This window comes from Mauremys reevesii, unplaced genomic scaffold (genome assembly GCF_016161935.1).
Source record: "Mauremys reevesii isolate NIE-2019 unplaced genomic scaffold, ASM1616193v1 Contig6, whole genome shotgun sequence".
Classification (NCBI taxonomy): Eukaryota; Metazoa; Chordata; order Testudines; family Geoemydidae; genus Mauremys; species Mauremys reevesii.
In genome coordinates, this window is record NW_024100873.1 from 875,639 (window position 1) to 903,412 (window position 27,774).

The 27,774-nt window shown below is 50.4% G+C and overlaps 2 protein-coding genes and 1 long non-coding RNA gene across 6 annotated transcripts in view; 1 reads left to right on the forward strand and 2 right to left on the reverse strand.

Annotated features, from left to right (window-relative positions):
- The window catches only part of LOC120394448 (C-type lectin domain family 2 member B-like), a 1,239,960-nt gene that overhangs the window by 690,544 nt on the left and 521,642 nt on the right, over positions 1-27,774 (forward strand). The gene's annotated exons all lie outside the window — the stretch shown is intronic.
- Positions 1,269-6,185, reverse strand: LOC120394469. The gene is made up of 3 exons (XR_005592295.1): positions 6,067-6,185; positions 1,666-1,815; positions 1,269-1,427 (listed from the first exon to the last, which is right to left on the reverse strand). It is a non-coding gene; the product is annotated as an uncharacterized LOC120394469 (long non-coding RNA).
- LOC120394460 (protein S100-A16-like) lies at positions 20,681-23,187 on the reverse strand. 2 transcript variants are annotated; one of them, XM_039518698.1, is made up of 4 exons: positions 23,096-23,187; positions 22,775-22,928; positions 21,888-22,057; positions 20,681-21,237 (listed from the first exon to the last, which is right to left on the reverse strand). In XM_039518698.1, exons 2-4 carry the CDS (start codon positions 22,815-22,817, stop codon positions 21,097-21,099), a joined length of 354 nt encoding a protein of 117 aa, XP_039374632.1. In that variant the 5' UTR covers positions 22,818-22,928; positions 23,096-23,187; the 3' UTR covers positions 20,681-21,096. The 2 variants fall into 2 exon arrangements, with proteins under 2 accessions (XP_039374632.1, XP_039374631.1); XM_039518697.1 differs by having other exon boundaries at positions 22,775-22,847; positions 23,096-23,167.

Below are 27,774 nucleotides of genomic sequence, written 5' to 3' on the forward strand. Positions count from 1 at the left end.
GGACAGGGAAAGCCGCCCGCTTCCCAAAACCAGTGTCTCCCTGCGCAGACAGGGGTTGGAACTTGGACAGTGTCTGCGAGGACCTTGGCCTGTGTGGGACAAATGTCCCCACTTTGGGGTGCCAGATAACAGAGGAGATGTGTCCCCCCATTGGGGATGAGGGATTCTCTTGTGCAAGACCCCCTGCCTGGGTGGGGACGGAACAAGGAGCAGGACAGACTGGGTGGCAGCGCAGCTGGGGGATTTTTGTACCTCAGCTCTGCCCTGCAGGTGCTGCTGGATCACCAAGATGATGTCTTGCTCCTCCTCCTCCTCTTCCTCCTCCTCTTCCTCCTCCTCAGGCCACGACACCTGGGCACTGGAGGTATCTGCACCAGGGAGGGAAGGAGAAAGTTTAATCCCTTCTGCTGCTGGGGGGATGCAGTGGACAGAGAAGGCTCCATGTTTCCCTTTCTCTGTAAGGAGCCGCATGGCGGCCAGGGCCCCACCCTGCCCCTCCCAGAGATGCCCTCAGCCCCATCAGCCTCAGGGCCCTGTGGCAGTCAGCCCCCCACCCCAACATGATCAGGGAGGCTGGAGCTCCCCAACTCCGCCCAGCATCCCCTGCCATGGGGCGTGTCTGTGCCACCCCCACTGGTGTTAGTGGGGTCACGTGGGTCAGTCCCGCGCCTTGGCGAGCCGATGGGCACAGGGTGTTACTAGTCCCCCACCGCCCCAGTCCTCCTCCCTTTCCCCTGGGTCTCCCCTCACCTCCAAAGAAGGAGCCTTGAAAGACAGGGCTGCCAGACCGCACGGAGGAGCTTCTGGCCCCGCAGGAGAATGCGGAGCTGCTGGTGTCTGCAGCGCCGCAGTCCCTCAACTCCTGCTCGGGGCTGGCAGGAGGCTCCTCCATGGCCAGGGTGGGGCTGGCGGGAGGCTCCTCTGGGGCCAGGCTGGGGCTGGCGGGAGGCTCCTCTGGGGCCAGGCTGGGGCTGGCGGGAGGCTCCTCTGGGGCCAGGCTGGGGCTGGCGGGAGGCTCCTCGGGGGCCAGGGTTGGGCTGGCGCAGGGCCCCTCAGCTGCCATGGTGGTTGGCGGCTCCTGCTGGGCCCTGGGGCGCAGCTCCTGGCTCCTTGGCTTCCTGCAAAGGAAGCCCCAGAGCTGCCGTCCCCGGCTCCTGCCCTCCCCTGGCTCTCTGCTCCACAGCTGAACCCGGGGCCACCTCCGTTTCGGCCCAGATGGTGCCTCAGGGTCAGCTAGAGGAGCTACTGTGTTCCGCCTCCTCCAGCAGGAGAAGCAGCTCCTCCCTTTCCCCTGGCCACGAGCCTCTTCCCCGCCCGTGGGGACAGAGGGGCCGCTCTCCGCCTGGGCAGGCTGCCTGATGTCGTCTTCTGGCTGTGGAGCCACCTGCCCGGCCTTCCTCCTGAGCATCTGCCTGATTCGCTCCATCCTGGAACAGAGTGGGGAGCAGCCATGAGTCTGGCTTCAAAGCAGCCTCTCATTAACGAGCCTGCCTGCTCCCCTGCCCACCTCCCCTTTGCTGAGGCAATTTCTCCTCCCGTCACATCCCACCCCAGGGCACAGGAACCCTCAACCTGGGGAACAAACCCTGACAAGGGACGGGCTGGGAGCCGTAGTGGTGGGATATTCCCACCACACTGGGGATGGTTCTGGAGAACTCCACTTACTTATTCTAGATCAGATGGAGCAGGATGGCAGATGCTCAGGGTTGCTCCTCTCTTCACCCTCTTCAATCTCCACACCCAGGTGGCCGGCAACGGGTGCCGCTCAATGCCCTGCCAGCAGGGCAAGGGGTAGACACCAGATATCGAAACTGGCTGTGAAAACAATACAATGCCACTAGCGGAACGTTCCTGGGACACTCCATAGCTGTACCCGGGGCCACCTCCATTTGGGCCCAGAAGGTGCCTCAGGGTCAGCTAGGGAGCTGGGGTCTTCCTCCTCCTCCAGAAAGCCAGAGCTGGGAAGTGCCAGCAGGACTCGATTCCCAGTCTCCTGGCTCTGAGTGGGACCTGTTGTAGTGATTGACGGATTTGCTCCTTGTTCCCCATCCAAAGCCAATAACACATCTCTGGGTTGGCAGTCATGAGTTAGACCCTCTCAGCACCCTTCTGTCTCCTGCAGCCCTCAGCTGTTCCTTGGATTGCGGTGGCTTGGACGGTAACAGGAGTGGATATTGTTACTGGCTCACTGGGTGGTTCTAGCCAATGAGGGTCTCAGTCTAGCCTCAGAGGCCCACACCCCCAGACACTACAGGTCAGGGTGGATTGATTTCATTCCAAATGTTTTGTAGTTGTATTTTTGAGTTATTTTCCTAATGAGGATTGATTATCATGAAATTCTTAGTGGTGGCCGATGACAGAACACGGAGCAATGGTCTCAAGTTGCACTGTGGAAGGCTTAGCTTGGCTATTAGGAAACACTAGTTCACTAGGAGGGTGGTGAAGCCCTGGAATGGGTTCCCTAGGGAGGTGGTGGAATCTCCATCCTTACAAGTTTTTAAAAGGTCAGCTTGACAAAGCCCTGGCTGGGATGATGAAGTTAGTTGGTCCTGCCTGCAGCAGGGGGTTGGACTAGATACCTCCTCAGGTCTGTTCCAGCCCTAGTCTTCTATGATGCTAGGAATAGGGATCCATTCAAACATGTTGACTTGCTGGTTTTGCAGGATACAGAAAAACAAAAAGGTTGACTCAACCATTTGGTTTCATTTCAAACAAACTGAGGTAAAGAAGTATCTCTAGTTCGTGCCCTGAACTGATTGTTCCTGCTCATAATGTCCTTCCAGATTTTAGAAGTAGTAGCTCACACCTCCTCCTCTCTAGCCTTTATTCATATTTTACAAGGGAAAAGAAGCCTTCATCCTTTTCGAACTCCCAATCAGTTTCTTACATTTGAATGAAGTAGCTGCATCAACTGGAATGAAGAAAATATTCTTTCTGCACCCGCAGAAGAGGCTAGTGCTGCCAAAATCTGGCTGAGTGTTTCAATAACTTCTGGATGCCCAGGTGCTTAGGCAATGACTTCCAACAGTTCAGTGCTTTGACTTCCTCTGACACTTGGCAGCAAACATGGACTTCTTCATATATGTACTTATTTAAATTACTTTAATAGGCTGGAGCAACTAGAGGCCTTAACATCACTTGTCATCATTTCAAATTTTATACTGGATAAGTTTAAAAAAAAAAAACTTTTTCAATATAAATTTAAAACACCCAGTTTAAATAAAAATAAAATCTCTTTTGGGGGGATTGGGGTTGGGCTGTGAAAAAGCCACTGATTGGTCTTGCCCTTGATTTTAAAAGAACTACTTCATCTGAGAGAATCAGAAACTGCTTGTATTCTAGTCAAGGAGAGGAGGCAGCAAAATTCATCCTAGCAGTAATCTGTTGGGCCTTATTTGCTCAGCCTCAAACAAACAAGCGTGCAAAACTCTAGCTAGTCTCTTTTATGTAGGCCCAGCTAAGAGGTGGTGGGAGGGGCAGGAATGCTGTCTCCGTCCCGGATCCAGTAGCAATTGCACAGGATATTGCCTCAAAACCTACATTTTACTGCCAAACTCTCTAAGCCATTCCTCTCCTGCGCTTCCTGGTTTCTAAGTTTCAAATCCACAAAACCTTCCCCTTGACAGTCACTGCCCAGGTGGTGCAGCAGGCAGAGGAACCTGAGCAGTAACATTGTGACACCAGAGGTAACTCAGCCACCTGTCGCTCCCTGACTCCACTAACCCGGAGCATAAACCCGAAGCCTGAGCCCTGCCTTGGGCATCGCTCCCACGGAAACCTGCAGGCTCATTTACTGACTTATGCAAATCACCTGTGGAGAGTTAGCACTGACTGGCTGAATTCACTCAAGTCACAATGCCCTTCAGCTTACAGCACTAATGGAAGGGCACAGGGTGGAAATCAGGCTTTTCTGGTGACCCGTTTTCCAATTGAGAAGAAGGGACAAGAGGGAAGGAGGAAGAGGGAAGCAAAATGGCCACATTCCAAACGCCCCCAGCGAGTCACAGATTAATTCCAAGCCCAGAGGAAACCACTGTCGTCTGACTTTCTGTTTCACTTCGGCCATAGAATGTGCCTCAAAATAATTCCCATAGGAATTAGAACAGGTTTTTAGTAAAACACCCACGCTTGATTTTAAAAGAGGCCAGTTGTGGAAAATCCAGCACAACCCTCAGTGAATTGCTCCAAACTCTGATGTTAAAAATGCTCCTCGCCTTATTTCCAGTGTGTATTGGTCTAGCTTCAACTTCCAGCCATTGTCTGCTCATAACCTTTAACTGGTAAAGGGAAGATGGAGGCTTGCTGCAGCAAGGCTCCAGGGCTCTGCGAGGTTCCCCCTGCCCCACATCCCTGTCCTGCCTGGCTGTTGGCAAGGGAGCTCTGTGAGGTCACAGATGCCTCACTCATAGAATCATACCTCAGGAGGTATCTAGTCCAACCCCCTGCTCAAAGCAGGACCAATTCCCAACTAATTGTCTTTGCTCAATGGGCTGAGTTCCTGCCAAAAGCTTTTGTGAAGTCACTGCCACACCCACCTTTCCTGGCAGGCCTGACCTCTGCCCCTGGCCAGCCCAGCTGGATGTTTGAGCTGCACCCTGGATCACCCCACTTGCTCATTATTGATTCTGGGAGCAAGCAGGCCACCCAGTAAAACAGCAGAGTCTGTTCCGCACTCCCACGCTGAGTTTTCATAGAGGCATCGGTTGTGAAACAATTCAGTCTCCTGATGTGGCCTCTATTTCACGGGCTATGAAATTTCACACTCTTAGCACCCTATTGAGCCCAATTGCTTGTAATTCACTAAAAGGCACCTTCCCAACCAGTTATGATGGTAGGACACCAGGAAACAGAGACTCCACCTCTCCCCAGGGTAATTTCTTCCAGTGGCTAGTCTCCCTCACTGTCATAATTATATTGGAAATTGACAACCTCTGATAAGGGCCCAATTTATGACAATCTTTTAAATAATTTAAATAGAAGAGAAAAAATAACGTTCAGTAGAACATGTTCACTGCCAAGCTTTTCAGACAGTCGCACCACTGATGTGATAGCTAAGGCCCCGGAAGCAAAGTAGCTGAAATGCTAACCCAGCTTTGGGCAGCAGTAGCTTCCTTGAAAGGTGCAGAAAATATTGTCTTCCTTTCAGTTTATTCAAATCGTTCAGTTCAATCAACTAGTTTGTTGAAATTCAAGAAAACCATTGGGAATTCTCAAAACAGGCAAACTTGTTTTCCTCCCTCAATCTAGGGATAAAAACTAGGGGATAGATCTACTGGTTCATCAATCTAGAAACTCGTGGAGACAAGAATGTATCATTTCACTTCACTAACCACACATCAAATTGCCTTTGTTTAAGAAATTTGTTAGTTTGAAATGCAAAACATTTTGATACAACTTCTTTCTTATGCTTCTCTTTCTAGCTCTGGCATGCCCTTGCTGTGTGACCAGAGAGGTCACTTCTTTTCTCTTTCCCTCGGTATCATGGGGGATGGAGAAAATTCTCTCAGCCCTAGCAGGAGAGAGATTTGAGCAAGTCAGGCGCGTTAGGGTCCTCGTGCTCTAAAGGACAATGGGCGATTGTTGTTTGGGGCAAGAATCCCAACAGATTTGTTACTTGTCCCCCAACCAAAGCCAATAACACATCTTTGTATTTTCAGTCATGAGTTAGACATTCTGTCTCCCTCAGCCCTCAGCTGTTCCTTGGATTAGGGAGGCTTGGATGGTAAGAGAACTGGAATTATTTTACTGGCTTCTTGGGTGTTACTAGCCCATGAGGGTCTCAGTCTGGCCCCCAAGGCCCACACTCCCAGACACTAAAGATCAGGAGGGGTTGATTTCACTCAAAGTGTTTTGTATTTGCGTTTTTGAATTATTTTCCTAATGAAAGATTGATTCTCACGAAATCTTAGAGCTGGCAGATGACAGAACAAGGAGCAATGCTCTCAAGTTGCAGGGTGGAAAGCTCAGATATTAGCACAAACTTTTTCCCTAGGAGGGTGGTGATGCCTTTGAATCTGCTAGGATAGAGTCCCCTATCTTGTATTTAGAGCCTGTATTTTTTCTTACCTTCTACACAGATGACAATATCTTTGTGGTTCTCCTGGCTGAGGGAAATGAGAAACACACAGAAATGAGAAACACACGCACAGACTCTCTCCTACAGCAACTGTCTCTGAGAGACCACGAGATGGAGGCTTGCTGCAGCAAGGCTACAGGGCTCTGCGAGGTTCCCCCTGCCCCGCATCCCTGTCCTGCCTGGCTGTTGGCAAGGGAGCTCTGTGAGGTCACAGACGCCTCATCATCTTTGCCCAATAGGCTGAGTTCCTGCCAAAGGCCTTTGTGAAGTCACTGCCGCACCCACCTTTCCCTGGCAGGCCTGATGTCTGCCCCTGGCCAGCCCAGCTGGATGTTTGAGCTGCAGCCTGGATCACCCCACTTGCTCATTATTGATTCTGGGGACCAGCCAGGCCACCCAGCAAAACAGCAGAGTCTGTTCCGCACCCCACACTGAGCTTTTCATAGAGGTTATGAAACAATTCAGTCTCCTAATGTGGCCTCTATTTCACCGGCTATGAAATTTCACGCACTTTGCACCATATGAAGCCCAATTGCTTGTAAGTCACTAAAAGGCACCTTCCAGAATGACAGGCAGTTTTGACGACAAGACACCAGGAAACAGAGACTCCACCTCTCCCCTGGGTAATTTGTTCCAGTGGCTAGTCTCCTCACTGTCAAAACTGTGTGCCTACATCTCATTTGAATTTCTCTGGCTTCAGCTGGCAGCTGTTGGTTCTTGTTGTGCCTTTTTTGGCTAGATCGAATTAGCCCTGCCCTGTGAAATCCGATCTCCCCGTCCTGCTGGACCCCTCAGCCAGGAGAACCCAGTAGGGGCCTCCTAGCTGTTTCTCTGCCCGGCTGGGGACAGGACTTCCTCTCCGTGGGGATATCAGACGCACCTGCAGAGGCAATGCAGAAGTGAGTGCGCTGCATCAGCCCGGCGTTGGGCTCAGGGCTTTGCTCTTGGCAGTTCTGCTCCACTCACGTCTCTGGGTGCCCGGACTCAGAGCTTCTGGCCCCCTGTGGCTGCAGCCAGTGCTGGGGCACCGGGCTCAGGACTTTCATGCCCCTCCCCACTCCTGCTGGCGCTCTAGGTGCCTGGGCTCGGGGCTTCTGCCTGGCCTCTGCAGTGAGTGCTCAGGGCTTCCCTTGCAGTTCTTTCTGGGGCTCAAGGGTCCATTTCTCTGGATGCCCCGAAAATGGTAGGAGCCAAGGTGCTCCCAAGTAGTCGGTAGGAGCTGAGGTGCTGCCAACAGCAGGGCCCCACCTGCACATGTGGGAACCTCCTCTAGCTTCAGAAAGGTTGCTGGCTGCTGCCCTTGGAGCCCAGGTCTGAAGGCAGCACAGAAGTGAGGGTGGCAATGCTGTGACCCCACCACAACAACCTCTGAACTCCCCCATTCTCCCAGGTTGATGGGACCCCCATGGTTACAATACCATGAAATGTCAGGTGGAAACATCGAAATGGTGACGTTGGTCAATTTCAAGGCCAGAGGTTTGTAAACTAGTCAAAGTGAGCCCTGAATTTGGTAGGGACCTGGCTATTATGAAGGCCTGAGCAGGTTTGCACTCCCAGTTCTCCTGAAAGGCCATGGAGAATTCCTGCTGCCTGAGAAACTTTCCAGAATAAGTTACCAGGACTGGGAGAGAAATGAAGGAAACCAACCAAAGCCTGAGCTAGGATGGAGAGCATTGACCCAAGCCGTGTTTGAACCCCTCCAACCCCACCTGCCTGCCTGCGGTGAAACGGACCGAGGGGCACTGATTTCTAGTTGTGAACTTGCTACCGACCGTGGGCTTCAGCACAAGCCGTACAGCCCATACTCTGAACTCTTGGATAAACAGCAAAGCTGGCTTTTCCGAAACCTTTCCACCCCAGTGCCCTGCATCCACTTGGGATTGTGCCCAGCAGAGGCTGGTGGAGGAGGAGGAAGGAGAGGAGGCCATGCAAATGTTGTGGCATCTGCACAACCCCCCAGACACACACAGCAATGAAGGGCATAATATCCAGGACAGTAACTGATTTGGCCATAACCTACCAAATCCTCAGTGTTGAAAGTCCAATTTCTCTAGAGAACAATGGGAGGGAGGGGTTAGAGAGCTGCAGTAACCACGTGGACTTCCGGTCTCTGGCCAGGCACATCCCCCTCTGCAGAGTTTTCACTGCTATTGTCTCCAAACTGGTCCTCCTGATCTGATGTGAGGTCACATCCTGGCCTTTAGGGCCATTGGCAGGATCTTCCCTGTTCCCAGCTGCAGCATCACCCTCATTATCCTGCCTGATAAGGATCCCACCAGGGCTCAGCTAAATGGCATGTGGCATGACAGGCTCTTTGCTGGGGGCCTTGGCAGCACTCAATCGAGATCTGAATCGGACGGGCACGGGCAGGTGTGTTAGGTAAAAAGCAAGTTTTACTTACCTCTTTAGCACCCGAGTTCGTGCGGAGTTGGTATAGGGCTCAGAAATCTGTCAGAGACCAGACAACAACTCGTTGATCAACGGGCTTACACAATCCTTAGCTTAAAAGCAAAGCTTCGGAGTAAGTGTGGCAAGTTTATTAGGGGTGAGCATCAATGTTTATACACAGAAGTAAACAAAGTGATTAACAGATTATAATGGTTATGCATAATCAATCAAGATTCTACAGGATAAAACAGGTTAAAATGTAAATTGGAGAAGACAAAGAGGAGATGGCTACTTATGGCTACTTATTGGGAGGAGGTGTCATGAGTAGTTCGCAGGTCAGAGCTTTTTGATTAAAAGTTTCAGATAGAGACATGAAGTCTGAGTTAAGTTTCAGTTCATAAAAAGTTCAGACTCAACAGGTGCATTTCCTGACTTTTTACTGGAGTCCTGGACCCTCTCATGCTGCTGCTGCAAATGTTCCTTCTCGCTCAGCGCTCAGCAGCAGAATGCTCCTTGCCCTTTGGCTGTGCAACATCCAGACGTCTAGTCCTGCTGCTCTGAAAGAAACCGTCTTCACAGCTCTAATCCTGGCAGATATTGATTAAAATCTTGCCATGCTCCTCTAAGTGTATTTGTGATTGGACGTGCTTCTTGCTAGGGGGGATTTTCAGATACATGAACTGCATAAAACAGAGGGAAAGACAAAAGGAAGCATCAACATGTCTAAGAACTTGAACAATATTTGAAGACCATATATTGGTGTCTAACTACCTCCTGCTGCCAGGAAATGCAACTGGTATTTTAACGACACACTCACTCCGCTTGTGCCTGACTTGTGATTCAGAGCTCTGAGGAATTCTGTCCCCTGGTGTTGGCAGAACAAATAAACCCCACCTCCCATTACACAATCCATTTGAGTTCAAGAGAGCGAGATCTCTATCTTGCAACAAGCTTTAACATTACGGGGCAAAGACTAAGATGAGAGGTCAATTTTTCTTGCAGTTCTAATACCCGAGGAAAACTCCAAAATCCATTCTGTCAACCAAGAGAAAAGATGGTTTTTCTGTTCTCAAAGTGCTGATGCTTTTGACCCCAAAATGTTGTCTTCGTTTTCTCTCACAAAATAACTTGCAGTGAAATGGGACCAACTGCCTAAACTATCCTGAACGCTGCATGTCAGAGTTTGGGAATATCAGGACAGATCATCACCTGGCATCAGTTGTCACGGATCCATCAGCATCAGCAGAGCTATGGTGATTTATACCAACCGCGTGTCTGGTCCATTGTGCTGTAACGAGTTAAAAGATTTCATACGCTGTGCATATGAAGATGAAAATGTAGGGTGGAAGGGACCTCATGTAGTCGAGTCAGGCTCCGCATGCTGGGGCAAGACCCCTTGGTTTCAAAGAATCTTGTTTAATGGAGGGTTTTTTCTTCTTTTTTTTTCTTTCTAAAAAGGTGCTTCATTTATTTGAATATCAAACATTTTCATTTAAAATTTCCCAGAGTAAGTTTTGTGCTGGTGAAATATTCCCAGTCGACAGCTCTGGAGAGAGAATATTGTGAATAAAGACAGTACAGAATGGACTGCGCTTCCCCAGTGCACCATTCTCTGCCCCCATGGAAGGTCTCATGGGTTCGGGGTGGATACACACCAACAATGGAATGAAATCTCTCTTGCATAGTTGAGTTTTCTTCTTAGTTTGAAGCGGGAGAAGGAACAGGATCATCAGGACCCACCTAGCTTCCAAGGGAATCATCTTTCTTGATGCTGTTTGACCTGCAATTCATTGTGGCCCATTAGGTGGAGATTCTCTAGGAAGTTGCTTTATGACTCTGCTAATGAACTATCTTCTGAGAAGGACAGACTGGTCCTGCCACTGTCTCCAGTCACTCACGGTAAATTATAGAGATTTGTAGCCATAGGTTGTACAGGATGATAAGATACTGCATGTGAGCACGGGAGAGAGGGAGATGTTTTACTTGGTATTCATTAGGGTCCTTTTCTTTGGAGGGAAGCTTTTCCAAACTCACTTGCTGTCTCTGCTTCCCCACTGCAGAACTCCAGTTTTAGGCTGTGCAAGAAGCCAGAGTAGGCATGAGGGTCTCACCCATAGTTTTAATTCAGCTCCTGCTGCTTAACTTGGCTCTTCATTCATATCTCTTCAGTTAATATACAGTGAACCAGTGTGAACATAATCTTACTGATTTCAACAAGAATGCTGATTATTGAACTTATCAGAGTTTATTCCTAGTTTGTGGTTTTAATTGACTTCTTATCGTAGCATAGCTCCTGCTTTAATTATGAAAAGGTGATAGACAGGTAGACACTAGACAGACGGATGTTTTTCTATGGGGATAGATAGACAGAGACATGGTTATGTCTGGGGTTAGATAGACAGAAACACGTCATTAGACACACACAGGAGAAAGGAAGGATGGTCCAGAGGTTATGGCACTCATCTAAGACTTGAGGGGTCTGAGTTTAAATTCCGCCTCCACTGCAGACTTCCTTTGTGATCTTGAGCAAATCACTTAGGGCCAGATATTTTAAAGGGATTTCAGTTCCTAATTCCCATTGAAACCAATGGGATTTATGTGGCCTAAATACCTTTTAAAAACCTGGGGTTAGTCTCCCTCTGTTTGCCACTTGTAATATGGAGGCAAGAGAAGGAACGTTGTAAGCAAGACACAAGAAGTGATTCTTCTGCCCTTACTCCGCACTGATTAGGCCTCAGCTGGAGTCTAGTGTCCAGTTCTGGGCACCACTTTTCAGGAAAGATGTGGCCCAATTGCAGAGAGTCCAGATAAGAGCGACAAAAACGCGAGTGCCATGTCTCCGTGTGGCTCACAGAAGCAGCAGCACATCCCCAATCCGGCTTCTATGCCTAGGGAAAGCCAGGAGGCTCCACACGCTGCCTGTGTCCTAAGCACCACCCCTGCAGCTCCCGTTGCTGGGAACCACAGCCAATGGGAGCTCCAGGGGCAGCGCCTGCAGACAGGGCAGTTTGCCCACCCCAGAGCTAAGGGCACACAGTGTCCGCAGTTGCATGGCCCATGATGCTAACCCCCATCACGCCCTGGTTAAATCTTCAAACAAGCCCCTTTGTGCTTCCTCCCATTCTGCCCCCCACACTCGGGAGGAGCTCCCTGTAAACGTCAGCAAAACGACCTCCTCAACCCAGGGACTGTTTGACTCTTTAATTATTCCCTGTCCAGCAGGCTTGTCATCTCCTTCTGAACTTGCTGTTGCTCCTGGTTACCTCGGGGTCTACAACCGCCCGAACGCCCACAACGATTGGATCCAGGAGAACGTGCCTGGTGTGACTTTCAAGGTGGTGAACTTCACTACCACTGTCAGTCCGAATGGTGCCAGTCTGTCTGCCACCGTTCCCAGGGTCCTCCTCCTTGTTGTGTTTCTGCGACTGGTCATCTGAACCCTGTCCCCCTGCCTCCTAGACTGGCTCCCCATCATACCCCAGTTCTTCCTCATCTTTGGTGCCGACAGACCATGTGTGCAGTGACACTAGACCCCAGGATTCACACCCTACACACGACTGTAACAATCTTTGTGCACAATACGCATTGTGAGGTATCATTTGAAAACTGATAACTCTCTGACCATTCATATCCCTGTGGGATATATGTACGCGATGGGTGCTAAGAGTTATGGACATACACTGGAATGGTCACTAAAATGAGTTCAAACTCCATATGCCGGGGGAGTTGTTAAACAGATTGATCCTAAGTGAAGGACTGTGTGTTTACCTCAGTTTACATTCAAGCCGCACACAGACCCATCAAAGCTCACACTGAGAAGCGGGGGACAAGACAGCCTGGTGTCTACGCCCAGCAGGAGAGAGAAGCTCTTCTGGGTTTTATTTTTCAGAAGGGTCCATTGCAAAGATTTACTGGTCTGAACTTCATGTGATAATCAACTGAATCAACTGACTGGATACAATAGTGCTGTGTTATACGAGAGTACGGGGTGAGGTTTTTCTGAAAACAAATGACCCCCTGGTGCTTAATATCATTGTGAAATGTCTGTATAAACACTATATGAGGAAATGTGGATACTTTATGATAGGCTTTAAAGTCTGCAGCCAAACAGGGAGACACAGGTTCTCTTACAGACTGCGGGGGAGGGAGGCGCTAGGTACCTGTCTCCCAGGGCCAGCTTTAGGAAGTGCGGGGCCTAATTCGAACAGTTTTGACGGGGCCCTGGCAGGGATGACTTAAAAAAAAAAACACTTAAAAAAACCACCTTTCATTTCTTACATGTATTATTTACTTTCCATGACTAGATACATAACAAAATGATATATTACTACATAATATTGTATATGGCTCTTTTCTTACTCCCACTTGGGTACTTTCTACCAATATCTCTTGATCTCTTGCCCATATTGATAGAAGTCACCACATTCTAAAAGAATATTAATTATAGATTTTCACTTTCATATTAGGAAAATAATTTGTTTTGATAGTTGTACAACTGATTTTCTTCAATAATGTTTATTTTATGCCCCCTCCTTCCCCCCAGCACTGCCCAGCCCCGTGGAAACACTGCCCCCCACCAACGCAGCTAGCCTCTCAGAAACAAACACACCTAACTCAGCGCCACCCCATCAAAACAGCAGTGGGCCAAAGAGGAAGGTTTGAGGGTGAGGGTTAAGAAACGGCACCACAAGGCAAAAAGAAGTATAACATTCTATGCAACCGAAGAAGTGCTATGTAGCCCATGAAAGCTCATGCTGAAATAAATTTGTTAGTCTCTAAGGTGCCACAAGTACTCCTGTTCTTTTTGCAGATACAGACTAACACGGCTGCTACTCTGAAACCTGGCACACATAGGGTGACCAGATCACAGCAGTAAAATAGGACCCACCCCCTCCCCGCTCGGCCCCACCATCACACTCCTCTTCACCCCCTAGTCCCCCACTGACTTGCTGCGTCCCTCCTAGTCAGTCCCCCACCCACCACTCGCCTCCTTTCACTTTCTCCCTCCCCTGCCAGAAACCCCCAAGCCAGCCCCAAAACCCCCAGCTGGCTCACAGCACACCACAGTGCCCACCAGCCCCATGCCCACCCCCACGCCCCGACTCGCTGCTGCACCGCCCCCAGTATATAGTCTTATTCAAAGACCCAGGGGTCACTATATTACTGCACACAGCAGTCAATCAATGGAGTTGTAGATAAATCGCTGCATTATGCATTTTTGTATAACTTTTACATGACTTTGTATTGAACCTTAGTAATATGTTATAGCAGGCCCCTAAGGTAGTGTAATTAAGGTAAAAGAAAAATGTCTTTTTGCTAGAAGTAGAATAAGATCTTCTCTCCACTTTGTAATCAATTGCCCTATTGAATGAATGAGGTGTGAATGAGGAAGGTGTGGAAGGCAGCACCTCCAGACAGCTGCAACCCTTGGAGAGGGGCTGGGAGCCAGACCAAGGAGCTTTGCCCAGGGCTGAGTGGGACGGAGTTTGGGTGCTGGGTGCAGGCTCCGGACTGGGGCACGGGGTGGGGTGCAGGAAGGGTGGAGGGGTGCAGGCTCTGGGAGGGCATGCAGAGGGGTGAGTGCAGGCTTTGGGACAGAGTTTGGGGGCTGGAGGGGGGTGCTGGGGGGAAGGGACTGCCATGTGGCTTCCTTCCTCCTGTCCCTCACCATAGCCTCAGTGGGGGATGGAGCTGCCCCTTGCTCAGTGTTTGCAGGAGTGGTGGCTGGGGGGAAACCCAGTCAAACTCTGGTTTTACTCTTTCGCTGATGGGTCACTTAAACCCCTTACAAACTCCTTCCTGCCTCTCTCACTCCCCTTTTCTACTGGGCTTGTTTGATCTTTTTGGTGGAGCCAGATGAAAACCACAAACCCCAGTGAGAGCAACAGGCAGGAAGACTAGACTGAACCCACCACCCAGCCTAGTCCATCCCAGAGCCCAGGACTGAGGGCAAATGTCCCCCCACCCCCAGGGCACCTGCTTCCACTCCTGGCCTCTCCCAGCGCTGCCAATGATTCTGTGTGGCTGCATCGGGTGGGATTTCAAGCAGACCCCACAAACCCCCGCTAAATTCACCCCTGTTTTGCGACCACTCTGCACCAAAAGCACCTACCTTCCCTGCTGGATGGCTAGAAAGCTGAGCTGGGCATTTGATTGAATTTGATCTAGAATATTATCATGTCCCCCCCCACAAAAAAACCTTAATATCCACAAAGCTTTAGGGGGGGGCTATTCCCCCCCATCAAGCCGGTCTATTTCATTGTTGTAGGGCAAACGAAGGAGCCATAATTTAATGAAAATATTCAGCCCCTACAGCGGTCTTGCAGCAGGGAAAGCAGAGTTGATGGGAAGGGAACTGGTTTGGATAGGAGCCCCCGTCCTCCTCCTTTGCAAATAATTTGGAGAGGGGAATCTGATCACTCAGTGCCTCAGTTTCCCCTCCTGCGGGGGGTGGGGGGAAGGGAGATAAAAGTCTCAGCCTGCCCTGTTGCAGACCTTTCGCATTCTCCCCTCTGGATGTATTTGATTTCCTCCTCCAAACCTCCCTCTCTCTCTCACCTGGAGTTCACAGCACTAAGTCCGGCGGCACCGAGTGCCTGGCGCGGGAGGCTCAGGCCGCGGGGGAGTGCGGGGCAGGAGGCGATTGTGGGAAGGGGCTCCGGAGGAGTGCGGGGTGGGGGAGCTGTTGTTGGTGCTGGGTTGGGGATCCGGAGTGTCGTGGGGGGGTGGGGGAGAATGGGGAGGTGCTGGGTTGGGGATCAGGAGAGGAGTGCGGGGTTTGGGGAGCAGGGGTGAGTGCAGGGTTGGGGATCAGGAGAGGAGTGCGGGGTTGGGGAGCAGGGGAGTGCAGGGTTGGGGCTCTGGAGTGGAGTGGGGGGGTGGGGGAGCCGGGGGTGGTGCAGGGTTGGGGATCAGGAGAGGAGTGCGGGGTTTGGGGAGCAGGGGAGGTGCAGGGTTGGGGATCAGGAGGAGTGCGGGGTTGGGAGCAGGGGAGGTGCAGGGTGGGGGATCAGGAGAGGAGTGCGGGGTTGGGGAGCAGGGGAGGTGCAGGGTTGGGGATCAGGAGAGGAGTGCGGAGGTTGGGGAGCAGGGGGAGGTGCAGGGTTGGGGATCAGGAGAGGAGTGTGGGGTTGGGAGCAGGGGAGTGCAGGGTTGGGGAGCAGGAGAGGAGTGCGGGGTTGGGGAGCAGGGGAGTGCAGGGTTGGGAGCAGGGGAAATGCAGGGTTGGGGAAGGGGATCAGGAAAGGAGTGCAAGGATGGAGGAGTGCAGAGTTTGGGGAGCAGGGGAAGTGTGGGGTTTGGGGAAGGGGATCAGGAGAGGAGTGCGGGGTTTGCGGGAAGGGGATTAGGAGAGTTGTTCAGGGTTGGGAGAGTGTGGGGTTTGGGAGCAGGGGACTGCAGGGTTGGGGTGAAGGGGATCAGGAGAGGAGTGCAGGGTTGGGGAGTGTGAGGTTTGGGGATCAGGGAGGAGTGCAGGGTTTGGGGAGCAGGGGAAATGCAGGGTTGGGGAAGGGGATCAGGAGAGGAGTGCAGATTTGGGGAAGGGGATCAGGAGAGGAGTGCGGGGTTAGGGGAAGGAGATACTTGAACATCAACCTAGGCAATAGAAGGAAGGGCTGCACAAGTGGGGCCCTGTGATGGAGCGTACATGGAAAACGCTAGGTGCTGTATGAATCTGTGCAGGTGGCTAGCTCAGGATGGAGCTGTTGCTCTCCCAGACCCTCTGAGCATTTGCCACTGGCTCTGCTCACACTCCCTAAACTGTTTGCAGGGCTGAGCCCTGGCAGAGCAGTGTTGCCAGTTGGGGCCCAGCCCTTCCCAGCACTGGGGGAAGAGAGGACACCTGGTGTTAAGGCTCTTGTTAAAGTTGCTAATCACCAGTTGTGTGTTTGTTAATATCACTTTTCACAGCAAGTCCTGGCAAATTAAGACCTGGATGGGGTGGGGATTGAGGCAGCGGGGGGCAGGGAAGATGGATGCAGGGCTGGGGGAGGCAGCAGAGGCCAGGTGCAATGGACGGGGGGCCCCGGCTACCGCATGGTCGGGGGGTGAGGATTGGTGGCTGGGGGTCAGTACCTGCTGCTGTGTGGTCAGGGCTGGGGATTGGCATCCACTGCCATGTAGCCGGGGGTTGGCACTCGGGGTCCACATTTGCTGCCACGTGACTGCGGAAGGGGTAGGTATCGGTGTCCAGGGCCAGCATCCGCTGGATCCCAGGGTTGGCACCTGATGCCATGTGACCAGAGCCAGGGATTGGCACCAGTGGCCAGCACCCACAGGAGCTCAGGGTCGACATCCAGGAGCAGTGTCCAGTGTCAATGGTCAGGGCTGGGGATCGGAGTGCGTGGCCGGGCGTTGGCGCCTGGGGCCAGCAGCCACTACCAGGGATGGTGCTTGGGGTCCACACCTGTTGCTGTGCAGCCAGGGCTAGGGGTCAGGATCCAGAGCCAGCACCCGCCGGAGCCTGAGGCCAGGGATCTGCACCCAGGGCAGGCAGCCGGGGCTGGGGAGCTGCTGGAGCCCAGGGACAGCACCCAGGACCAGCGACCATGGCTGGGGTTCGGAGTGTGCTGCCGGGGATCAGCACCTGGGGACAGTGGCTGCCACCGGGATTGGGGGTTGACGCCATAGGCGAGAGCCAGGGATTGGAGCCTGCGGCTGCGCTGCCAGGGGTTGGAGCCTGAAGACCCGTGGCTGAAGGCCAGGGCTGTGAGGCCAGAGAAGAGCTGGGGGTCAGTGCCTGAGAGCCTGCTGTTGGCACCTGAAGCTCCATGGCTGGAACCCTGGTCTGCAGCCAGGCCCAGGCTCCCTAAGTCCCCACCACCCAACCACACCAGGGCTAAAGCGTGAGCCCCACTAAGTCCCCCTTCATCCCAGGTAGAGAACTTACCTTGCTCCTTCAGCGTCGTTCCCCACCTGTCTCCAGAGACAATGCAGGGGGGCGCATCCAGGAGCAACAGGGAGGGAGGGAGAGGGGCTGATGCTTTGCATGCTGTCAATGCGAAATGCTCATTCCTTTAAAACCGTTTCACCTTTGGTATGTTCCACACCTTGCTGTAGTCATTAGTTGCAGCCACAGTGGAATGCAATGATATCACGATACCCCAGTAATACAGTGCTGGGAGCTCACCATGAGTATTTATTCAACTCACATCTGCAGTAAAGCTGTGTTTCACAGTGCTCTGTATGAGACCTTTCCTCCTGGGTTAGGCAGCCTCTCAGTTGCATCTGCTGCATAAGTATGTACCCCTCAATGGTGAGATTGTTCGCATCCAGATCTATGCCCTCTGGTCAGACCTGATTTGCCCTGGGTTCATGATTGTGTTATATAGAGTCTTGGTGTCCATGTGACCTCCTGCTTGGTTAGAAATGTGTCTCTCTTTTCCTGGCTAGTTCTGCATATACTAATAATGACAACCCGCCACTAACACAAGAACTCTGTGGTGAATGGAAACACCCCCATCATAGGTGACCATAAATGATATCACTCTCCTGAGGCTAACACAGAGAGATAAAGACCGAATGTTGTTTGAATGTGACCAAAACCCAGGACCATTCGCTGCCATGCTTTGTGCTGCAATGATTCCAGACTACTTGCTACTGGCTTGGCGTGGTAAAGTGTCCTACCGTGGAGGATGGAACAAGGCAGCCCTCCCCGGAAACCTTCTGCAAAGGCTTTCAGAGTACCTCCAGGAGAGCTTCATGGAGATGTCCCTGGAGGATTCCCGCTCCATCCCCAGACACATTAACAGACTTTTCCAGTAGCTGTACTGGCTGCGAATGCATCCCAAGTCTTCAGGGCAAATCAAACATTAAACACTATTGCTTTTAAACCCTGTACTGTAGTTACAAATGAGCAGAGGTACCTTCTCCAGCTTCAGGGTTGGGGATCCCACCTTCAGAGAGTATTGGCTCCAGGGTGATGAAAAGGTCCTGGCTGCTGGGGAGAATAGATTCACCTGCTGTGCATCCTCCTCCTCCTCCTCATCCACAAAATCCTCCTCCCTCTTGCGTGAGACTTCCCCCTTGCAGATGTCCACGGACAGTGGTGGGGTAGTGGTAGGGTCCCCCCCAGAATGCTATGCAGCTGATCATAGAAACGGCATGTATGGGGCTCTGACCCAGAGAGACCGTTTGCCTCCTTTGTTTTTTTGGTAGGCTTGCCTGAGCTCCTTAACTTTCATGCAGGCACTGCTGTGTGTCCCTGTGGTAGCCTCTCTCCATCATGCCCTGTAAGATTTTGGAAAATATATTTGCATTTCTTCTTTTTGGTCGGAGTTCGGCCTGCATAGATTCTTCTCCCCATACAGCAATCAGATCCAGTATCTCCCTTTCGGTCCATGCTGGAGCTTGTTTGCGATTCTTGGGGGACTGCATGGTCACCTGTGCTGCTGAGCTCGCCACACTGACCAAACAGGAAATGAAATCCAGAAGTTCCTGGGGCTTTTCCTGTCTACCTGGCTAGTGCATCGGAGTTGAAAGTGCTGTCCAGAGGGGTCACACTGGAGCACTCTGGGATAGCTCCTGGAGACCAAATACATCAATTTGCATCCACACTACCCCAAATTCAACCCAGCAAGGTTGATTTTAGTGCTACTCCCCTCATCGGGGAGGAGAACAGAAGTCAATTTTAAGAGCCCTTTAGGTTGAAGGAACGGGGTTGGTTGTGTAGACGCAGTCATTTTAAAATTGACCTAACGTGGCTAAAACCGACCTAACCCCCTAGTGTAGACCAGGGCCTGAGGGATATGATAGAGGTCTATAAAATCATGAGTGATGTGGAGAAAGTGAATAAGGAAAAATTATGTACTTGTTCCCATTATGTAAGAACTAGGGGCCACCAAATGAAATTAATGAGCAGCAGGTTTAAAACAAATAAAAAGAAATTCTTCTTCACGCAGCGCACAGTCAAATTGTGGAACTCCTTACCTGAGGAGCTTGTGAAGGCTAGAACTATAACAGTGTTTAAAAGGGAAGTGGATAAATTCATGGAGGTTGTTAATTAATGGCTATTAGCCAGGCTGGGTAAGGAATGGTGTCCATAGCCTCTGTTTGTCAGAGGGTGGAGATGGATGGCAGGAGAGAGATCACTTGATCATTACCTGTTAGGTTCACTCCCTCTGGGGCACCTGGCCGTTGTCGGTAGACAGATACTGTGCTGGAAGGACCTTTGGTCTGACCCAGTATGTCCGTTCTTATATTCTTATGTTCTTATGTCATAGACTTGTGGATTCCAAGACCAGAAGGGATCACTGTGCTAAGCTAAAATGACCAGTATAACACAGGCCATAGGACTGCCCTGAATTAATCCCTGCTTGAACAAGAGCCGATCCTCTAGAAAAACATCCCACTTTGATTTTTAAAACTGTCAGTGTGACGGAGAGCAGGCTGTAGGGGGTGGGGGAGAGATCCCAGTGACGGAGAGCTGGGTCGTGTGGGGCTCCCATGCCAGAGCCAGTGGGGAGGTAGGTGACATGGAGAGCAGAGGCCAGGGCAGATTCGGGGTGTACGGGGTGACTCCCAGCAGTGGGGGAGAGTGTGACAGATTTTTGTTACCAAGCTGCCTGAGGCGTCAGGTGATCAGGCTGAGGCTGCAGGATCGTTAGGGGAGGAGATGACGAAGCACACCAAGTGTCTAAGTTTTAAAGCTTTATTAATAAAACAGCAGCAGAGAGCACTGGGGGTTCCCATGTCACTCAGAGGAAGGAAGAAAGCGTTAGTGCCCCAAGCCCTAACCCCCTTTCATACTCACACCCGCACTACCTGAGGCTGGCCAAGCCGGGGTGTAATGTAAGAAGAAGAGGGGGAGGGGTGGACAGGAGTTCTTGTCCCATTTACGTGTTGTCCAGGGTCTGCTGTTTTTCTCCGACTTGCTTTGGCTCTCGGGAGCGTTTTTAAGTTCTGGGTTCTTTTGGGGGTGTTTCGTTCAGGGTCCTCTGTTCCTGGTGCTCTTTGTACCAGTCCAAACCGGCTTTCTGTAGCCTCCTCAGCTTTCCCAAAACACACCAGCTCCACGGATGTGAGGCTGTTTTCCCCGTCGCTGACCTTGCCGTCTCGCTCGTTTTTGCAATCTCTGCGGCCCTGCTCAGCTTGTCGAGTGCCTTGACCTTGGACTGAGGCCAGCATCTTCTCTTGGAGTTGAAGTGTCGAGGTAACCCGTTCTCTGCACTCTTCCTTCCTCCCCCTTTGGCACTCTCGCAAGCTGCAAATGAATCGTCCACTCCACTCTCACACCTTTAACCCTTCCCAAAATGCCTTGCGATGCTTGCAACAACGTTAGCAACATACAGTGCTGATCTGCCTCCCCAAGGGACCTGAGGGAGGGGGCCATTGGGTTGTGACAAGGTGGGGAGCATGTGAGCAAAGACCGAGGGGTGATCAGGGTGGGATCCAGACAAGGGGGACAGGGGCAGCTGCAGAAGCATGAGACATGCGGAACGGGGAAGGGGGTGAGGGGTCCCAGCAAGCAGACAGATTAAGGTCGCTGAGTTTAGTGGGGGTGTTTAGCAGACAGATTACGGTTTAGTGGGGGAGGTGCAGGTTTGCTTTGAGTGCATCAGGCAAAGGATTTGGGGGCATTTCCCGTTGAGGCATGTGCCTCGGTTTCCCCACCAGACACAGCTCCCCGGTCACTACTCATTATAATGGCTGCGCTGGATCACTCGGCAGATCTCTGCGATGAGATCCCAGTACTCGTCGAAGGAGATTTTCTGATCGTTGTTGGCATCCACCGTCTTAAACATGTCCAGCGCTGCCTTCCGGTCCTCTGCGTTCTAAGCTCACCAAGGAAACAGCAAGTCACTGCTGGGGACCCATCGGGCACGTGGATCAATGCGGGCTTTACTGCCATGTGTGTGTCTGTGTGAGTGTGTGCGCGCTGCTGCCCCCTGCTGCAGGGGGTCAGACTAGCAGGGCTCCCCACACACAGGGTGTGTGTGTGTGTGTGTGTCTGTGCACGCACGTGAAGGAGAAGTGAGATACAAGTCAAGCTTGAGGCCCATTGGCAGGGCTGTGGGGAGCCTGGTCTGGCATAGCAGGGGGGTCAGTGGGTCAGGATTTAGTGCCATTGGCAGAGCTGTGCAGAGCAGCGCTAACTCCTGGGAGAGCAGGGGGATGTGGGCCGGGACTGAGGGGCCCCAGCAGAGCGTTGTGTGTGGGGGGGAGCCAGGGCTGGGCTCATCGGGGTCTCTGGGTTGGGAGTGAGGGGCACCCGCAGAGTTGTGGGGGGATCCCCGGGCTGGGACAGCAGGGGGCTGTAGGTCAGGATTGAGGGGCACCAGTAGAGCTGGTGGGGAGCCCAGGGCAGGGGCAGCAGGGCGCTGGAGGGCAGGGCTGAGGGTCACAGAGAGACTCCCCCCCCCTTTGCTAGGAGCCAGTGGTTGATGTCTCCAGTTGCCTTGGGGAGCCAGTAGCCGGGTCTCACCGTGAGCTGATGGCTCAGCTCATTGCTGAGCAACGTCTGGAAAGCCGCCTGGTCCAGCTCCTTGGGTCCCTCGGAGCCCTCGGCGTATCTGTAGAAGCTGCCCACGATGGCATGGAGGCCCCTTTCCAGTTCAGAGCCCTCCTCTGCCATCTCGTCGGGCTTCCTTCCACCTCCAAAGCAAAGGCAGCTGCCGTCAGGATGGGCCCACCGGCCCCAGAGACCTCAGCTAGGAGCCCCTGTCCTGGGAAGGCAGGGGAGTACCTGCTGCTGGGTATACAAGACCTGCTGCTGTCTGTGGAAGGGAAGGATGGGGACATGGGGGGCTACAGAGATAGATGGAGCCCAGCTCTGCTATGGTGATGGTTGAGCATCACTTTGTGATAAAGGTCAGTGACTCTACGTGCTCTAAAATCTACCTATGAACTCACATTGTCTTGACATTTTCCCACCCAGCTCCACATCTGAACCTTCATCTCCTTAGGCCTCAATAACCCATCTGTAAAACAGGGGAAACAGTCCTCATCTTGTCTAGTTAGATTGTAAACTCCCTGGGGCAGGGACTGTCTCTCCCTGTGTGTCTGTGCAGCGCCCGGCACAACGGGGCCCTGATCTTGCTGTGTGTCTGTGCAGTGCCTGGCACAAAGAGTTGTCTAGCTGTTACTCTAATACAAATATCATAACAGCAAGTAGTGGGTGAGTGTGGCTGCAGACGATGGGTTCTGCGTGGGTCTGACAGATTCAGAGGAAAGGGAGCAGAGAAAATGTGGCATTGAAATTACACTGAAGAGAGACCCTAGGACTTGGGCCATTGTTATTGGCTGATGTAGTGAAGGCTCCGTGCAGAACCAGGGCCCAGAATGGTCAGATTAGTTAACGACGCCTCTTACCGCTCCTCTCCCCGGACGGCTCCGGCTGCAAACTCTGCCCCATGGGCCCGCAGGGGAAAGTGCTCCTGGGTTGCTAGAGAGACCAGAATCGGGCGTGAGTGAGCACCATGATGATTGCTCAGCAACTCTGTAAGGCTCAGGCCAAGACGGAAGCCTTGAAAAGTAACAAGAGTTAGAAATGGACAATATTGCAAACTATGGCTGTGGCTGTTAAATGGTTAAGACGACCCGCCGGGGGCTAGTAACAGGGACAGAAAATGAGTGAAAAGAAACAAGAGACACAGCAGAGCCCGGGAAGCCGGCAGTGCAGAGACATGATACCTTACGGCAGGTCCCGGGACAGCGCAGACGGTTGGAAACAGCTGCAGAGAACCTGGGAGAGAGGGACCTGGCGCCCCCTGGTCTGGTCTTGCTGGGCAACAACAAACTCTGGGCACTTTTGTAGTGTTTGAACAATGGGGACAGGAAGGGAACGTGGTGGCCAGAGCAGAATTAAAAGCTGGAACATGGAATGGCTGGAATGGGGCTGCAATGGGGACATTGGGAATGACCCGAACCAGCCACCTAACAAGCCACGGGCAGGGGCCACCCGTAGGATAAGATCCAGGCTCGGTAAAGCCTGAACCGACACCTAGGCCGAACGGGAGAAGTGAGTGCCCAGGAGAGGAAGCAGCAAACAACACTGTCACTGGACTGGTAAATCAGATGAGGTTAAAATGGTCCAGGTGACAGAGCACATGAGAGAGAGGAGCTGCGATTCGATCACAGGGGAGTGATAACAAAGAACTTCCAAGTGGAACCCCGAGAGCGAGCGGGTTAACACCTGGGGTTGCTGCATTAACGCACGGAGGTGCCCAGAAACAGTTAACTGCAGCCGGCCAGGGCGCTCCTGCAACCCAGCTGGCAGGCAGACAAAAGCAACAGACCCTGCGGGAACAAACAAGTTTTTCATGAGCAGGCAACAACCCCCACTCGAGTCGCCGCTGAGAGCCAGGATCAAAACCAGGGGTGCAGGTTCCCACCGTGTTTCACCCCCTCGCTCACAGCTCATCATATAATCTGCATTCTACCCCACTGGTTACGTTTTCCTTTAGATCCTCTCTCCATTTACTACACTCTCTGCTGCTGCCTGTACTTTACGATAACGTGACCGAGTTCGCTAATTTCCCTTGCTTCTCACCCCGTCCCCCCCCTCCCCTCACTTCTGCCCTCTCTTCCTTTGAAAAGTGAAAAGTTACAGTTATTAAAGACGCCCCCATTGCTGAAAAAGACGAAGCAACCGAAAACAAAACAACCAATGAACAAAGAAAACAAGCTGAAAACTTTCTTTTTAATAAGCCCAAGGAATTAATTATTTTAATCCTTCAGGAATGCAACAGCTGGAATAACTCCTAACTTTTGTGAAGATATGGTTGCCAAGCAACAGAAAGGCAGACTCTGCTTCTAATCCTAACCACTGACTAAGATTTGAAACATGGGCTTTTCTTATTTCCATGTAATAGCATTTTTAAAAACAATTGCGAGTTTGTTTTGCATGTCACACATGTCATCCTGTGTTGTATGTTGTTTGTGTCATGTGACTATTTAAAAAAAATTGTTGCAACAAAAGTTAGTTTTGTACTTTCTTTTAATAGAAGTGGTACTGCATTATTTTAATATTATGGTTGGCATATAACACCTATTAATTCTTTTGCAAAGCTCAAAAAGGCCTGAGTGATAAATAGATGTATATATAGTTTTGCCTCAACAAGCCATGTAATTGCAAACAAAAAGCATTTTCTTTTATTAATCACAGGTTTTTTTATACAAAGGAAACATCGTAAGTGTAATCTTCAGCATAAACGACAAGGTAATATTAGCAAAATGTCAATTTCGGGGGGTTATTTTATTAGGGCTGTCAAACAATTAACAAAATTAATCATGATGAATTGCAGTTTTCATCAGACTGTTGAACAGTAATATAATACCATTCTGCTAACCATTCATATGCCCCTTCATGTTTCGGCCACCACTCCAGAGGACATGCTTCCATGCTGCTGATGCTTGTTTAAAAAATAATGCCTCAATTTGTGACTGAATGCCTTGACGTATATATTTCATGTTACGGCAGTCTCGGATGATGACCCAGCATATGTTGTTCGATTTAAGAACACTTTCACTGCAGATTTGACCAAACACAGAGGAAGTACTGGTAGGAGATTTCTAAAGCTAACTACAGCACTCAACCCAAGGTTTAAGAATCTGAAGTGCCTTCCAAAATCTGAGAGGGATGAGGTTTGGAGCATGCTGTCAAGAGTCTTAAAAGAGTAACACTCCAATTAGGGAACTAGAGAACCCAAATCCCCCCAAAAGAAAATCAACCTTCTGCTGATGGCATCTAACACAGATGATGAAAATGAACATGCGTTGGTCCTCACTGCTTTGGATTGTTATCGAGCAGAACCCGTTATCAGCCCGGAAGCATGTCCTCTGGAATGATGGCCAAAGCATGAAGGGGCATTCAAATGTTTAGCATATCTGGCATGTAAATACCTTGCAATGCCGCCTCCAAAAGTGCCATGTGAATGCCTGTTCTCACTTTCAGGTGACATTGTAAATAAGAAGTGGGCAGCATTATCTCCTGCAAATTGTAACCAAACTTGTTTGTCTGAGCGATTGGCTGAACGAGAAGTAAGACTGAGTGGACTTGTAGGCGCTAAAGTTTTTGAGTGCAGTTATGTAAAAAAAAATTATTCATTTGTAAATTGCACTTTCACGATAAAGAGATTGCACTCCAGTACTTGTATTAGGTGAAATGAAAAATACCATTTCTTTTGTTTCTTTTTACAGTGCAAATATTTGTAATCAAAACTAATATAAAGTGAGCACTTTACACTCTGTATTCTGTGTTGTAATTGAAATCAATATGTTTGAAAATGTAGAAAACATCCAAAAATATTTATAATAAGTTTAAATTGGTATTCTATTATTGTTTAACACCGTGATTAAAACTGAGATTAATTGTGATTAATTTTTTTAATCGAGTTAATTAGTTTTGAGTTAATTGCATGAGTTAACTGCGATTAATTGACAGCCCTTGTTTTTATAAACTTGTTTGTACCTTCAGATATAATCATAAGCATGTTATAGCAAAGATGTCAAAAATATAACAATATATACTATGCCTCTTTATGCAACATGTTAAAGTTAACCAAACTATTTCAACAGGATTCCATCTTTGTCTACCAAATACAAACAAGTATCATGAAAGTTTTATACCCTCAAAGTGTTTGCATAGACCTGCATTTACTATTCATTTTGGTGTAATTTTTATACTCTTTTCTTTTATGTTATGTTGAAGGAAAGCAGTGGTCGGTAAAGTCTGTGCTTCTGAACAGTTAATAAAGGTGGGATTGGGATCACAAGCAAATTAACTCTAAAAAGCTTGGGTAAAAATTCTGTTCTTAACTCTTTTTGCTAAAACAGAGTGCTCAGCCGGGGAGAGCCGGACACTTTCTCACGGAAGATTGAGAACACCCATTTTAGCAATCAAGCACTATGCTTACTATGAAAAAATTGGTGATGCACACGTTAAGGGAAAAGGAATATCTATGCAACAACTGCAAACGTATCTAAAACAGGTCTGTCTGTGCTAAAGACTTGGGAAAATCAGAACAAAAGCAAAGCTTGTGTTATAAAAGACTTGGTCCCTATTTCAGTGCAAACGAACTAAATTAATCCGTGTATTAAATTTGGGTTACTGAACCGAAGAGAAAATGTGAAGCAAAGACGCTATTTGTTAACCAACGTAAGCTGCTGAAGGGGGCATCTCGCAGAAGAAAGACACTAGGAGATATCAGTGCACAGTGAAAAAACATCCGGGCATCAAGAAAGAGCTTTACAAATAACAGATGGATCAACTACCCCTCTGTTTACCGTATATGGATAATGAAGTAGGCAACCAGCTAGAAACCACTTGCTGGGCCAGATCTAACTGGTGTTTAAAGACGTGTATTACTGAGTTCATGTGGCTGTGGTTTTAAATCACTGAGATAAGGATACATTTGGCCACAGTGTAAAAGCCACTGTCTGATTGCTGTAACCTTCTCTGTGAAGTGATGTACTAGCCCAGGCCAAAGCGGCTGGGTAGAGATTATTCCACAGTCTGGGATCTCTCCAAGTAGCAGACTCCAAACTCTAGCTGGAATGATGGGTCACATTTCGAGATGATCCGAATCTGAAGGCCAATTGGAAACAGGCTAGTATGAAAAATATATTTTTCTATGTACGTAACAGAACATTCACGAGTGTGACCAGCAGGCAGGGGAAACTGTCTCTACGCCTGTAACTCCCGGCATTAAGGGCTGGCTACCGAAGGAGCCGTCCCCCTCTTACAATGCGCGTGACATCGCTGAACTGTTTAACCAAACGCAAGCAAACGTGAACCAACTCATTGCCGCAAACCACATAAAGGCCAAGGGGAAAACAAATTGGGAAAGAAGCTCTTGGTGCTGCTGATGGCAGTGCCATAGTAACTAGAAATTGTGTGGACAAATCCCCCCCTTAGTACCAGTCCCCGTTTGGGGTCAATGACACTGTTTCAAACAGACGCGTGTTCTTCAAAACACTCGTGTTCGGTGTCTGGGTACCAATATGAAATCCTGACATAGCAATGCCTGATGAACTGGTCACTGTGTCCATTCAGCAGGTTCTCTGGCAGGCAGCATCTCCAAGAAACAGCTGGATCTACGTCAGCTACTGATGTATCACGCAGCAGGGCGAACCTACACGGCATCACCACTCCAGCGTTGTCAGCTTTGCGTGCGTATCTGTCTGCCCTCTCTGTATGACGCGCCGGCCCTGCAGACAGCTGGCTCAGCAGACCTCCATCGATCTGCCCCGAGCGACCACACGCTCAGTTCAGTGGCGAAGGTGCTCAGCCAGGTTAATTGCCGACCAAGCACAGTACTAGTGCCCTGTACATGTACAGGTGCACTGAGGCGTGTCTGCCCGTGACACTG

Coding starts and splice junctions, on each gene's coding strand:
- LOC120394460 (XM_039518698.1), bottom strand. CDS start 22,817: ATGGGGCAGAGTTTGCAGCCGGAGCCGTCCGGGGAGAGGAGCG. Junction 22,058..22,774: donor GCCGTCCGGGGAGAGGAGCG/GTAAGAGGCGTC, acceptor TTTGCTTTGGAG/GTGGAAGGAAGCCCGACGAG. Junction 21,238..21,887: donor AGCTGAGCCATCAGCTCACG/GTGAGACCCGGC, acceptor TGGTGAGCTTAG/AACGCAGAGGACCGGAAGGC.